The sequence below is a fragment of the Somniosus microcephalus genome, chromosome 7 (assembly GCF_052327205.1).
Source record: "Somniosus microcephalus isolate GS21.2 chromosome 7, FLI_Smic_1.0, whole genome shotgun sequence".
NCBI classification, from domain to species: Eukaryota; Metazoa; Chordata; class Chondrichthyes; order Squaliformes; family Somniosidae; genus Somniosus; species Somniosus microcephalus.
Genome location: NC_140993.1, coordinates 106,985,862 through 107,000,732, shown reverse-complemented (window position 1 = coordinate 107,000,732; position 14,871 = coordinate 106,985,862). Strand labels below are relative to the sequence as shown.

Sequence of the window (14,871 nt, the reverse complement as noted above, 5' to 3'; positions counted from 1 at the left end):
TCGTGACCACTCGGGTATATAAGCCTGTGTAGCGTCTTGTGTTGTTAGTTCACCTCCAGACTTTGTTCAGTAAACACTTGTTAAATCAACTCCTGCATTCCGTGTCTCCATTAACACACGGATCGAACAGTGGCGACGAGTTAGAAACGAACTTACCTACAATTCAGCAATACCTCAAGGGGATCGATTCCTCAGACGAAGGTCGAAGCCAGAAAAAAAAAATAACTCGAAGAAACTCAAAAACGAGGGCCAGGCTTGATCTCCAGTCTGTGGTTTCCCCAGATAAACGGGCTGGTGGCAGGTAGTGCACTGATCCTTCCTGGGCTGCGGCGGGCTAGAGCTCGATCGGGTGGCTCTGCAACGGGGCCAGGCAGCGAGTCGGGAAGCAGAAGCAAAGAGAGAGGGTGGAGCACTCAGGGTGCGGCCGGTGCTGCAAAGCAGGTCGGCGTTCGGACCGAACAGAGGGAGGGGAAAGTCCCAGAGGGTCCGCTCCACGACGGGAATGGTTCTCCAAGTAACGGAGAAACTATTGAAGCGATATATAAAAAAAATAGAAATACCGCTTAAAGCTGCAGGTCGCAACGGGAACCATGGACAACAGCGTTGGCAGCAGCGGCAGGCAAGCGCGGGAGGCGCCATCTCAACTCGGCGGAGAAGAAAGAAAAGCGCGGGAAGCGCCATTTTAGATTTTCAAGATGCCGAAGACTGGCAATATTACTGCTTTCGATAGTGATATAGAAGATTGGACCACATATGTGGAAAGAGTGGAAGTATATTGCAAGGCGAATGAAGTAGCGGATGATAAAAAGGGATCGGTACTTGTAAATCTGATGGGCGCAAGGACATACGGGCTGTTACGAAACTTGATCACTCCAGCCAAACCGATGGGCAACAATTTTAAGGAGATTGTTGATACCTTACAGGAGCGCTTAAACCCAACACCGCTGCTGATAGCGGAACGATTCAAATTCTTCAGCAGGAATCAGCACAAGAATGAAAGTAACGCTGATTACCTCACCGAATTATGAAAGCTGTCAAAGCACTGCCAATTCGGGGCAGGACTGGCAGATTCTCTACGAGACAAATTCGTTTGCGGTCTCCTAAGCGAAGGAACACAGAAAAGACTACTTTCCGAGAAAGATTTGACACTGGACAAGGCTTTCAGTGTGGCTGTATCATACGAAGCAGCAGCAAGAGGAGCTGCAGAGATACAGCAAAAGACACAGGACTTCGGCACCCATGAAATGACACGGGGTTTCAAGAGATGTTATCGCTGCGGCAGATCCACCCATTACCAGAAGGACTGCTGGTTCAAGGACAAAGCATGCAGGCAATGCGGAAAGATGGGACACATTGCACGTGTATGCAGATCAGGAAAAAAATCTGCTGACAGTAAAAAGGTCAATAAGGAAAAGTACAGAAAGGTACAAATGATGACCGACAGTAGCTCCGAAGACCAGAAGAGCGATAGCGACTCCGGAAACAAGAGACTAAGCTGTCTCAAATTACATAATGTAATTGCCAAAGAAGATTACCAGACCATTTGGGTTACCCTCACGATAGCGGGGTCCCCAGTCAAAATGTAGCTAGATACAGGATCAGCTCTGACCGTCATGAGTCGACGGGATTACGAGCGGCTATTTCCGCATATACCTTTGAAAGACACATCCGTTGTCTTGAAGACATATACGGGGCAGAAAGTATACCCCAGAGGGAAAATAAAGGTGCCTGTTGGATACAACGGCAAGGAAATACAGAAGTTGTATTTATACGTTCTGCAAGATGGTGGTCCACCGTTGTTGGGACGTGAATGGATCAGAAAGATACGTTTAGACTGGCACTCCATTCAGGCACTGACGGTGACCAGTAAGAAAAAAAACGATGATGACGTCATACCTGGACGATTAAAAGAAATCTTGGCTAACGCCAAAGAAGTGTTTCAACAGGAACTAGGAACCCTGAAAGGCGCCACCGCCTCAATAAAAGTGGAAGATGCGGCAATTCCCAAGTTTTTTAAGGCAAGGCCAGTGCCATACGCAATTCGTCCAGCCAGAGCTGGAGAATTTGGAAAAAGCAGGCGTGTTATCCAAGGTAGATTGGAGCGAGTGGGCAACACCCATCGTCCCGGTCATGGAAAAAACGTTGAATAATGATAACTCTGAAGAACAGAGAAAAGTTCGCATCTGTGGGGACTTCAAGGTGACTGTAAACCCGGTCCTTCACACGGTACAGTATCCTCTTCCGACGATAGAAGATATTTTCGCCTCACTATCCGGAGGGAAACGTTTCACCAAAATTGACTTAGCACAGGCATATCTGCAGATGGAGGTTGATGAGGCCTCTAAAAAGTATCTCACGATAAACACACACAAAGGCCTGTACCAGTACAAATCGACTGGTTTTCGGAGTGGCATCAGCTCCGGCTATCTGGCAAAGAGCTATGGAGCAAGTCCTGCAAGGGATTCCGGGGACTCAATGCTACCTAGACGACATCCTTGTAACAGGAGAAAACGACAACGAGCACCTTGCCAACTTGGAGCAGGTGCTCACGAGGCTGGGAGAACGGGGCCTACGAGCAAATCGCCCCAAATGCGAATTTTTCCAGAAACAAATATCATATTGTGGCCATGTCATTAACGAAGAAGGGTTGCATAAGTCACCTGAAAAAATTGAAGCGGTCGTAAAGGCCCCAGTGCCTGAAAATGTCTCACAATTAAGGTCATTCCTGGGATTAGTAAATTACTATCATAAATGTTTACCAAACTTGTCGACGGTTCTGCACCCGCTTAACGCACTGCTACAAACGGGAGTAATTTGGAAATGGAGCGAAGACTGTAAACGTGCCTTCCATAAATGCAAAGGCTTGATCACGTCCAGGGAAGTGTTGGCTCATTACAACCTATCACTGCCAATCAGACTGGCGTGCGATGCATCCCCTTACAGCGTGGGAGCGGTATTATCGCATAGATTCCCTGATGGCTCGGAGCGGCCGATAGCTTTTGCGTCACGCTCATTGAACTCAGCTGAGCGTAACTATGCCCAGGTCGACAGGGAGGCACTCAGCCTGGTGTGGGGGGTGAAGAAATTCAACCATTACCTGCACGGACAAAAGGTTACCTTGTTGACTGACCATCAACCCCTCGTCTCCATATTCAACCCTAAAAAGGGCGTTCCCATTATGACAGCGCAAAGGGTACAGAGGTGGTCCCTTTTCCGAGGGGCACACCAATATGACATAGAGTACAAAGGAACAAAACAGCATGGGAATGCTGACGGGTTATCGCGCCGACCGTTGCCAACGGTGGAAGAGGCACCTAGTGGACCCAGTGGAGATATTCCACTCGACCAGTGGAATGTCTACCGGTGACAAATTCTGCCATTGAAAAGGAAACGCAAAATGACCCGACTCTCTCACAAGTCTACGATTTAACGGTGAAGGGATGGCCAGCACATGGCGAACCACTGTTGCCAGCATTCTCGCAAAGAAGAGAACAGCTGTCAGTGTGCCGAGGAACCTTGATGTGTGGATCCAGAGTGGTGATTCCACCCAAACTCAAGGATAGAGTGCTAAAGGAGCTTCACGAGGGGCATCTGGGTGGAGTGAAAAAGAACAACTTAGCCAGAGCGTTTGTGTGGTGGCCAGGTATCAATGGAGACATCGAAGAAATGACCAAGAGCTGTCTAGGATGCCAGAAGGTCCAAAACGCCCCTCTACATCCATGGGAGTGGCCCTCATCTCCATGGCAAAGGGTACATATTGACTTTGCTGGTCCATTTATGGACTCAATGTTCTTAATCGCGGTTGATGCACACTCCAAGTGGCCGGAGGTAATAAAGATGTCCTCCACCACCACGGAAAAAACCATCACAGTATTAAGGACCATATTCGCCAGGAATGGGCTGCCTGAACAGATCTGTTCTGATAATGGACCGCAATTTGTATCCGAAGAATTCAGGAAGTTCTTAAAAAACAATGGGGTTAAGCACTACACGTCCGCCCCATACCATCCCGCCACCAATGGATTGGCTGAAAGGTTTGTCCAGACCTTCAAGGCCATAAAGGCCATGGGTAATGAAGACATAAATCTACAACATAATGTAGATAACTTCTTGTTTGCGTACAGGAATGCAACACGTGGTTACAAACCAAACCCCCGCCATGATGTTTTTCAATAGAAGACTAAGATGCCGGCTGGATTTGGTCAAGCCAAACGTCAGAAGGGACGTAGAGAACCGGCAATTTCAAAGCATGAATGAAAGGCCAACTAGAACCTTCAAGATAGGTCAACCAGTTTTGGCCCGGGACTACCGTACTGAGAAATGGCAGCCTGGAACTATTTGCACACGACTAGGACCGCTGATGTATACCGTGGACATTGGAGAAAGCATAATAAGGCGCCATGCTGACCAGATCATAGAGTCATCCGAAAAAGGACAACCTACACCACAACTTTATACGCCTAGTGATGAAGCAGAGATACCCATAGTATCTACCTCTGATCCGGTGATACTGGAACCAGATGAACCCGACACTAGCATTGAAGCCGAATCGACCTTGCCAAAAGAACCTACTACACCACCGAGGCGTTATCCGGACCGAGTCAGGAAGCCTCCAGAGAGACTGAATTTGTAATTGATTAACTTCAGCAAATGTGTATATTATTGTTCTTGTAAAAATGTTATTTAATGATTACTTAAAATGTTATGTACTAGTTATCCAAAAGGGGAGGAATTGTAGTGTATGTACCTTTAAGAGGAACTATGTTTTTGAAGCCCTTGTATACTGTAGGACCAGTAGTGACCACTCGGGTATATAAGCCTGTGTAGCGTCTTGTGTTGTTAGTTCACCTCCAGACTTTGTTCAGTAAACACTTGTTAAATCAACTCCTGCATTCAGTGTCTATTAACACACGGGTCTAACATTTACAATGCCAGCTAACATGGAGGCCAGGAAGAGGAAAGAAGTTCAAACTGGTAATAATTAATTTAGGATTGATATTAGGAAATTTTTCTTCAGAGTGATCAACATATCGAACAGACTTCCAGATAGAGTAGTGGAGGTAAAAACCCTGGAATAATTTAGGTAACAACTGAATGTCACAACGTGGGACTTCTGGAGAATGAATTAAGATGGGGCAACTGGTCTTCCTCATTCGTAAATATCTCGTGATATTGAAGACTAGTCCATCTTTGGAAGAAGCAAATTTGAAAAACTGACATTAGCTGAAAGACCTATCCTGTGCTACAAGCTCACTCGAGTCAGCCAACATATATACTTTTGGGTGCTTTGGGCAAGTTTGCAGCCAGAGCTTCTCGGCCTCCTAGCTGTAGGTAATCAGTATGGGCATAAGAAGGTAGGAAGGCAAGAGATAAAACCAACAACCAATTTTATAACAAAAAAAGTAACAAAAATGCTTGCATTGTAAAAGATGGCATACAGACACCATTAGCAATCAGTGATGTGATACAGTGAGCTTCTATTCTTGACAGTATAAAGCAGTCTTACCTGACTATCGGAAGTTTAGTAAGAGGGACTGGAGGTAATTTCACCCCATCAGGAAGTGTGACAATCTCCATAGTACCAGGACATTTTGCTGTGTAGTTTTCTAAACTCTGAGAAACTTCCTTCTTTTCTGCAAAACAGTACCATAAATAGAAACATTAGATCACTGGCTCGTCACTGAACAGGAGCTCCAAATTAGGAGATCTTGGTCAGAGTGCATCCATGGAAAATAATGACATCGACAATGTGTGGAAAATGGAATGTAAACTTAAGTGATGCACCTCAATTTCTGCCACAATGGGCCGCAATTTGTGGCCCCTACGGGCGAGTACGAGGTGCGCACGCACCCGTAAGGGCCGTTCAAGTTCCAGATTTAGGCATCCCCAGGAAAAGGGCATCTGCCGTCGCTGAGTTCCGCCCAGCAAATGCCAGTGAAATTCTTATGTCGGCTAAAAGCAGGCAGAAGGCCAGCTTTTACCAGCGTAAGAGTTTAAAAAAAAAAAAAAATATTTTATCATTTATACATTTAAAAACCCATGAAATAAGAAGTTTATTTTTAGCCCCTTTAAAATATTCAATTTTTTTTTTTCAAAAAAAATAAATTGTTTTAAATATTTAATTAATGGAATTTTAATTCATTTAAATATTTTTTTTAATTTATTTGATGTGTAGATTTATTTTTTGGAGTATTCCTGCTTATGGGGTTTCCATACTTACAGAATCCCCATAAGTATGAATGGGAATTCCCTTCTTTCATTCGTTGGGCCAGCCCACGTGATCCCAGGGCGCCTGCGCCCCTGGGATACGTGGGCCTCTACCTGCTGGTACCCAGAGAGCCCCGGGACCGCGAGTATCTGTACCTCCCGGACCACCAGGTACGCGGGCATTTTATTTGCGGATCGGAGGCATTTCCCCACAGGAAGCCTCCGACCGCAAATTCAGGGCCATTACTTCAGTTCACCAGCAGCCTGCGTCAAAACTGTTTGCAATAGAACAGTATTTTGTGTCCTTAACCTGAATTCTAACAAAAATAACCACTTTCCCGAACAGTGAGTACATGTAATTACAGCACACACCATTCCATGGCGAAAACTGCTCCATGAGATCTGCCTATGCCACTCTCTAAACGTCCATTATGAGATGCAGATCCCAGATAGCAAACTTCAACTTCTTCCCACACCCCTTCCTGAAGGAAAGCACCTAGCTTTCACTCAGCACCTTGCTAACAGCCCAATCAAGAAATCACTGTATTGGGACTTCCACATTATTTGAAGACAAACTTTGTAATGTTCATCAACTAGGGCATTTGAAGTCTTATAACCAAGTACATCTGAATCAGCAACAGTTCAGCTACAAAAAATGCTGGGTATGTAAAATACTAATTCATCAATCTTAAAAAGGTGCCTCAATACATAGGAACAGGAGAAGGCCATTCAGCCCCTCGAGCCTATTCTGCCATTCAATAAGATCATGGCTGATCGATGACCTAACTCCATATATCTGCCTTTGGCCCATATCCCTTAATACCTTTGGTTAACAAAAAGCTATTAATCACAGATTTATAATTAATAATTGCTGTTTGCGGAAGACAGTTCCAAACTTCTACCACCCTGTGTGTGTAGAAGTGTTTCCCAATTTCAATCCTGAAAGGTCTGGCTCTAATTTTTAAACTATGCCCCCTAATCCGAGAATCCCCAGCCAACGGAAATAGTTTCTTTCTATCTACCCGATCTGTTCCCCTCAATATCCTGAAAACTTCGATCATATCACCACTTAACCTTCTAAATTCTAGAGATTACAACCCTAATTTGTGTAATCTCTCCTCGTAACTTAACCCTTGAAGTCCGGGTACCATTCTGGTAAACCTACACTGCACTTCCTCCAATGCCAATATATCCTTCCCAAGGTGTGGTGCCCAGAACTGCTCACAGTACTCCAGGTGTGGTCTGACCAAGGTTTTGTCCAACTGCAGCATAACTTCTACCCCATTGTACTCTAGTCCTCTAGATATAAAGGCCAGCTTTCCATCAGCCTTTTTGATTATTTTCTGCACATCAAGTGACCCTTCCCATTTCCTTCTTTTAACCCTAACCTTATACAGCAAGAGACTCTTCAAAGCCTTCAGAATGCAATTATCTCTCATTCTATATTTACACTGCTGCACAAAAAGGATTTATGGAGTGGGAAAGGGGGGGGGGGGGGGGGCGGGAAGGGTGAGAAAATTCATGTTTCAGCTGAAAGTAATAGCACACTTCAAAATGCCTGTTCACAGTAATGGTAACCATGAAACTATCGGATTGTCATAAAAACCCATCTGGTTCACTAATGTCCTTTAGGGAAGGAAATCTGCCGTCCTTAGCTGGTCCGGTCTATATGTGACTCCAGACCCACAGCAATGTGGTTGACTCTTATCTGCCCTCTGACATGGCCCAGCAAGCCACTCGGTTGTAACTAACTGCTACAAAACAATACAAGAAGAAAAAAACCCTGCATCAACCTCGGCACCGGCTACCGACACGGCAACGGCACACCCAGCCTAGTCAACCCTGCTAAGTACTCCTCACCAACATCTGGGGACTGTGGTAAACTACTGTTAACCCTGTACAAGTCCAGGCATGTCTCAGCCCCTGGCTCCACCCCTAAGCCCGGGTATAAAGGTGACTCACCACCCTTCCCCCGGGAGCTCTTAGGATGGATTCACTAGCAGAGGCATGCTCTAGTTCTTAGTCAATAAAAGCCTACTTCATATAAGTCCATTTCGTAGTCTTTGGTATTGTTGATAGCGCATCAGGGACTTGTGCCAAAATTGGGAGAGCTGTTCCACAGACTAGTCAAGCAACAGCCTGGCATAGTCATACTCATACTCAGAATCATAACTTTCAGCCAGTGTCCCAAACTCCTCCATCACCATCCCTGGGTATGTCCTGTCCCACTGGCAGGACAGTCCCACTAGGGGTGGCGGCACAGTGGTATACAGTCGGGAAGGAGTGGCCTTGGGAGTCCTCAACATTGACTCCGAACCCCATGAAGTCTCATGGCTTCAGGTCAAGCATGGGCAAGGAAACCTCCTGCTGATTACCACCTCCCGCCCTCCCTCAGCGGATGAATCAGTGCTCCGCCATGTTGAACACCACTTGGAAGAAGCACTGAGAGTAGCAAGGGCCAGAATGTACTCTGGGTGGGGGACTTCAATGGCCATTACCAAGATTGGATTGGTAGCACCACTGCTGACCAAGCTCAGAAGGACATAACTGGCAGTCTGGGCCTGTGACAGGTGGTGAGAGAACCAACACGAGGGGAAAGACCTACTTGACCTCGTCCTCATCAATCTACCTGTCGCAGATGCATCTGTCCATGACAGTATTGGTAGCAGTGACCACCGCACAGTCCTTCTGGAGACGATGTCCCATTTTCACACTGAGGACACCCTCCATCGTGTTGTGTGGCACTACCACCATGCTAAATGGGATAGATTCAGAACAGATCTAGCAGCTCAAAACTGGGCATCCATGAGGCGCTGTGGGCCATCAGCAGCAACAGAATTGTATTCCACCACAATCTGTAACCTCATGGCCCGGCATATCCCTCACTCTACCATTACCATCAAGCCAGGGGACCAACCCTGGTTCAATAAGGAGTGTAGAAGAGCATGTCAGGAGCAGCACCAGGCATACCTAAAAATGAGGTGCCAACCTGGGGAAGCTGCAACACAGGACTACATGCACGCTAAAAAGCAGAAGCAGTATGCTATACAGGGCTAAGCGATCCCACAATCAACGGATCAGATCAAAGCTCTGCAGTCCTGCCACATCCAGTCGTGAATGGTGGTGGACCATTAAACAACTAACGGGAGGAAGAGGCTCCATGAATATCCCCATCCTCAATGATGGTGCAGCCCAACATCCACCATGGACAAAGGAGCTGAATTCCAGAGGTGAGGCGAGAGTGACTGCCCTTGCAAACGACAAGGCTGAAGCATTTGCAACCATCTTCAGCCAGAAGTGCCGAGTGGATGATCCATATTGGTATGCTCCGGAGGTCCCACCATCACAGAAGCCAGTCGTCAGCCAAAACAACAACAGAAAATGCTGGAAAAACTCAGCAGGTCAGGCAACATCCGTGGAGAGAAATTTCTCTCCACGGATGTTGCCTGACCTGCTGAGTTTTTCCAGCATTTTCTGTTGTTATTTCGGATTTCCAACATCTGCAGTATTTTGCTATCGCACCAGTCTTCAGCCAACTCAATTCACTCCTCGTGATATCAAGAAACAGCTCAGCATCCTGGATACAGCAAAGGCTATGGGCCCTGACAACATCCTGGCTTTCGTGCTGAAGACTTGTGCTCCAGAACTAGCTGCACCTCGAGCCAAGCTGTTCCAGTACAGCTACAACATTGGCATCTATCCGACAATGTGGAAAACTGCCCAGTTATGTCCTGTCCACAAAAAGCAGGACAAATCCAATCCAGCCAATTACTACCCCATCAGTCTACTCTCAATCATCAGCAAGGTGATGGAAGGTGTCATCAACAGTGCTATCAAGCGGCACTTACTCACCTATAACCTGCTCACTGATACCCAATTTGGGTTCCGCCAAGACCACTCGGCCCCCGACCTCATTACAGCCTTGGTCCAAACATGGACAAAGGAGCTGAATTCCAGAGGTGAGGCGAGAGTGACTGCCCTTGACATCAAGGCAGCATTTGACGAAGTGTAGCATGAAGGAGCCCTAGTAAAACTGAAGTCAATGGGAATCGGGGAGAAAGCTCTCCACTGGCTGGAGTCATACCTAGCACAAAGGAAGATGGTTGTGGTGATTGAAGATCAATCTTCACAACCCCAGGACATCGCTGCAGGAGTTCCTCAGGGCAGTGTCCTAGGCCCAACCATCTTCAGTTACTTCATCAATGACCTTCCCTCCAATATATGGTCAGAAATGGGGATGTTCGCTGATGATTGCACAGTGTTCAGCACCATTCACAACTCCTCAGATAATGAAGCAGTCCATGCCCGCATGCAACAAGGCCTGGACGACATTCAGGCTTGGGCTGATAAGTGGAAGGTAAAATTCACGCCACACAAATGCCAGGCAATGACTATCTCCAACAAGCAAGAGTCTAACCACCGCCCCTTGACATTCAATGGCATTACCATCGCCGAATCCCCCATCATCAACATCCTGGGGTCACCATTGACCAGAAACTTAACTGGACCAGCCACATAAATACTGTGGCAACAAGAGCAGGTCAGAGGCTAGATATTCTGTGGCGAGTGTTTCACCTCCTGACCCCCCGCCAAAGCCTTTCTACCATCTACAAGGCACAAGTAAGAAGTGTGATGGAATACTTTCTACTTGCCTGGATGAGTGCAGCTCCAACAGCACTCAGGAAGCTCGATACCATCCAGGTCAAAGCAGCCTACTTGATTGGCACCCCATCCACCACCATAAACATTCATTCCCTCCACCACTGGTGTACCATGGCTGCAGTGTGTACCATCTACAAGATGCACTGCACCAACTCGCCAAGGCTTCTTCGGCAGCACCTCCCAAACCCGTGACCTCTTCCACCTAGAAGGACAAAGGCAGCAGGCGCATGGAACACCACCACTACCAAGTTCCCCTCCAAGTCACACACCATCCTGACTTAAAAGTATATCGCCAATCCTTCATCATCGCTGGGTCAAAATCCAGGAACTCCCTACCCAACAGCACCGTGGGAGTACCTTCACCACACGGACTGCAGCGGTGCAAGAAGGCTGCTCACCACCACATTCGAGGGCAATTAGGGATGAGCAATAAATGATGGCCTTGCCAGCGATGCCCAGATCCCACAAAAGGAATTAAAGTCAAATCATTCAGTGCAATTGTGAGTTCAAGCATAAACTTGCATCCTAATATTATTAACACAACAGTACGGTGGCATAGTGGTTAGCACTGTTGCCTCAGAGCGCCAGGGACCCGGGTTCGAATCCGGCCTCGGGTGACTGTCTGTGTGGAGTTTGCACATTCTCCCAGTGTTTGCGTGGGTTTTCTCCGGGTGCTCCGGTTTCCTCCCACAGTCCAAAGATGTGCAGGTTAGGTTGATTGGCTATGATAAAAAAATTGACCCTTAGTGTTAGGGGGATTAAATACGTGGGGTTACGGGGATAGGGTGGCATATGTGTTGGTGTAGGGGTTCCGGGGATTGGGAGGGATATGTGTTGGTGCAGGCTCGATGGGCCGAAATGGCCTCTATCTGTACTGTGAGGTTTCTGTGATTTCTGAGTACACTATACTGCAATACATTGTACGGCAAATAATTTGTTGGCAATGCTGGGTCATTTTGATTCAGTCTAGTCTCTCAATTCAGTCACAATTTGAATATTTTGACAACTCAAATTTTAAACACTAAGGCCTAGAAATTGGGTATAGCCCCGCTTGAGGCGTTAGAACTGGCGCTGAGCAAAGTTTATAGCCAGACGCAACTTATCGCTGCCTGGCGCGATATTGGGTTGCATCGCCCCCAAAGGTGATTGAGGCACGAATTCAGGCGTTGCACGGGACTCCTAAGGCGCAAAACTTCCGGCGCAACCCAATATCGGCGCGGACGGGCGCAGCGCAGGTGCTCTCAATTACCGATAACCACGAGACTTCCAGGCGCCGGCCGGCTCTTAAAGGGGTGGGTCAGTCAGCCTCAGCTTCCACACTCAGCGCCTTGTAGGCCTCAGAATCGGCGCAGGCCCTTCTCTGGTGCTAAAAACTTGGACCAAATGGAGGTGGTGAGAGAGAGCAGAGCACTTCAGCAATGAGGCTCTGGAGCAATTGGTGGCCGCAGTGGAGTGCCGTCGAGATGTTCTGCACCCAGACAATGGCAGGAGGCCGAATCATAAGGACTACCGATGAGCTTGGAGGGATGTATGCCAGAGGGTCAACTCCAGCAACATGGTGACCAGGAGCCCTGTCCAATGCAGAAAGAAATTCAACGACCTCACTCGGGTCGTCAGGGTGAGTGTTGTTTCTGCAAACTTCTGCATCCCTTCATTTGCACCTGTCTTTATGGCTACAGGGTAGGTTGTGCCCCATTGCCCATCTGCCAGCAAGCACCGATGGCCCTTTCTGGGCACACACATCCACATTTGACTCAGGGCATCATGTAAGGGCTCTTGCACCATGGGGGGCATGAGATGCTCACTCAGGGCATCATGTAAGGGCTCTTGCACCATGGGGGGCATGAGATTATCAGTCAGGGCATCATGTAACAGAACTTCCCCTCCTTTCCCCTGCAGTCCAAGCTGGCGAAGATTCGCAAACACCAGCTTCGAACCGGTGGAGGACCTCCACAAGTGGTCACTCTCACGGATCTCGAGGAGAGAGTGCACCAGATTCTTGGAGGACGTGCGAGTGGTCCTGTTACCACTGCAGCTGCCGACAGCGATGGTAAGGTTCTCACCTTTTACAACTGTCTCCTTCCACTTGTTCCCCCTGCCAGCATGCTTTCTCACTGTGGACCCATGTCATAACCTTGCCACAATCTAGCATCCCTTGCTGCCAAGCTGTCCTTTTGCTAAAGCCACTCTTCCACCTCCCTGCTTTCAGATGCTGCATCACCAGCTCGGGAGCCGGGCCCTGAAGCTGCCAGTGCCAGTGCCTCCGGAGAGGATCAGGAGGGAGCCGGACCATCCGTTCCAGCCTCAAGGGAGCCTACACATCTGCAGACTGGGGATAGTAGTTCCCTGGAGGGGAGGGTGGGGGGGGGGGGGGGGTGCTCTGATGAGGAGCCAGTTGCCGGAACAAGCGGCCTGCAGCAACGCGAGGGGGGTAGGCAAGTTCGGGGACCGGCTCCCCGGAGGGCAAGGCAGGGCACGATGACTGCTGCACAGAATGCAGAGGAGGTGCGTAGCCTTGCCGAAATGAGCACCCAGACCCGGCTCAGGCACACTGAGCTTTTGGCTACAGTGGGGAGGATGCCTGTCGATCAACACACTGGCAAAGAGTGTGCTGGACTTTGGGGCAGCAATGGAGAGGACTGTCCAGGGCTTCGAGGCCGCTATGGAAAGGACTGTTCAGAGCTTCGGACAATCCCTGGTAAGGTCTGTCCAGGGCTTGTCCGAGGCAGTGGAACGGACTGCTCCGGCCTTGTCCGAAGCAATGGAAAGAACTGTCCAGGGCTTCTCCGAAGCACTGGCACCTGCCACAAAGGTCCTCACTGCTGCCACGCAGTCACTTGCTGGCCTCGTCCACATCCAAATTGAGGCAACGCAAACTCTCACTGCTGCCATCCTATCTGCATCAGCCAGGATCACCCGGGCCCTTCCAGTACCACAGGAGGCCATGAATCAGTGCAGCAGTCGATTGTGGCGGATGATCCTAACCGGTCCCCTCAGAGAGCCAGTGTGTCGTCCGACCATGGTGCAGGTGTCCTCTCTCGGCAGGCGAGCATTGCTCATGCCACCGCTGGAACGTATGCAGTGCAGCTGCCACCGCCTGCAGTGCACACTGTTTCCAGCCATGCCCAGTTGAAGCAGCCAGCTTCCGCGCCCTCCAAGCCCAGAGGTCGTCCAGGCCGTCCCTCAGGGGCTTTTGCGCTTCCAGACACTCAGCAGGCGTCCCCCAGCCTTGACGCCGCCACTGGGGTTCAATTACGTAGGAGCTGCAGGGAGGGAAGGGGCCGAACGTGAAAGAGAAGTCGGTCTCCAGCAAGGGGCCAGCAGTAGAGGGAGGTGCTGAGACGTAGCTTTCTCCAAATTCAAGGATGCCCTCACCTGTTGTGATTGTTTGTGATGGCTTGTTCAGTTTCGTGGCTTTGCCAGAGAGAGTTATGTTATTTTGTTAGTTATGGTTTCTGTTGACATGACGTTGTAATGCTGGAAGAAAGCACTTTTTTGACAATAAAGAATTTTTTTTATTTACAATGGTACTCCGAACGATTTACAATCATGGTGGCCTTCATAGGCTTTGTGCGAGCCGAAGTGCGCGGTACGAATGACACCCATCATTCCGTCAGAGGGGCCTAGAACCGAGTCCTTATGGGCCTCTGACGGACGGCCCTTCCAGTTTCAGGAGCTCTCCCATCTTCCTCCTCCTCCTCGTCCGCCTGCTCTTCCTCCTCCTCCTCCTCGTCCGCCTGCTCTGCTGGACCTTGAGGGTCGGCTGGCATTGGCTGGGTTCGTCGAATGGCCAAGTTATGGAGCATGCAGCAGACGACGACGATGCGACCCACTTGCTCCGGCAAGTGCTGCAGGGCTCCCCCTGAATGGTCCAGACAGCGGAAACGCTGTTTGAGCACACCAATAGTGTGCTCCACAATGTTCCTGGTCGCCTGATGGCTGCTGTTGCAAAGCTCTTCTGCCGGGCAAACGGAGTGGGGTCATGAGCCATGGGCAGAGAGG

General features: G+C 48.8%; 1 protein-coding gene across 1 annotated transcript in view; it reads right to left on the bottom strand.

Moving 5' to 3' along the window:
* The window catches only part of trappc9 (trafficking protein particle complex subunit 9), a 1,276,086-nt gene that overhangs the window by 1,165,093 nt on the left and 96,122 nt on the right, over positions 1-14,871 (bottom strand). The window contains exon 10 of the mRNA XM_085993951.1: positions 5,507-5,633. Coding sequence (XP_085850077.1) covers positions 5,507-5,633 — 127 coding nt within the window. The remainder of the gene's footprint in view (positions 1-5,506; positions 5,634-14,871) is intronic.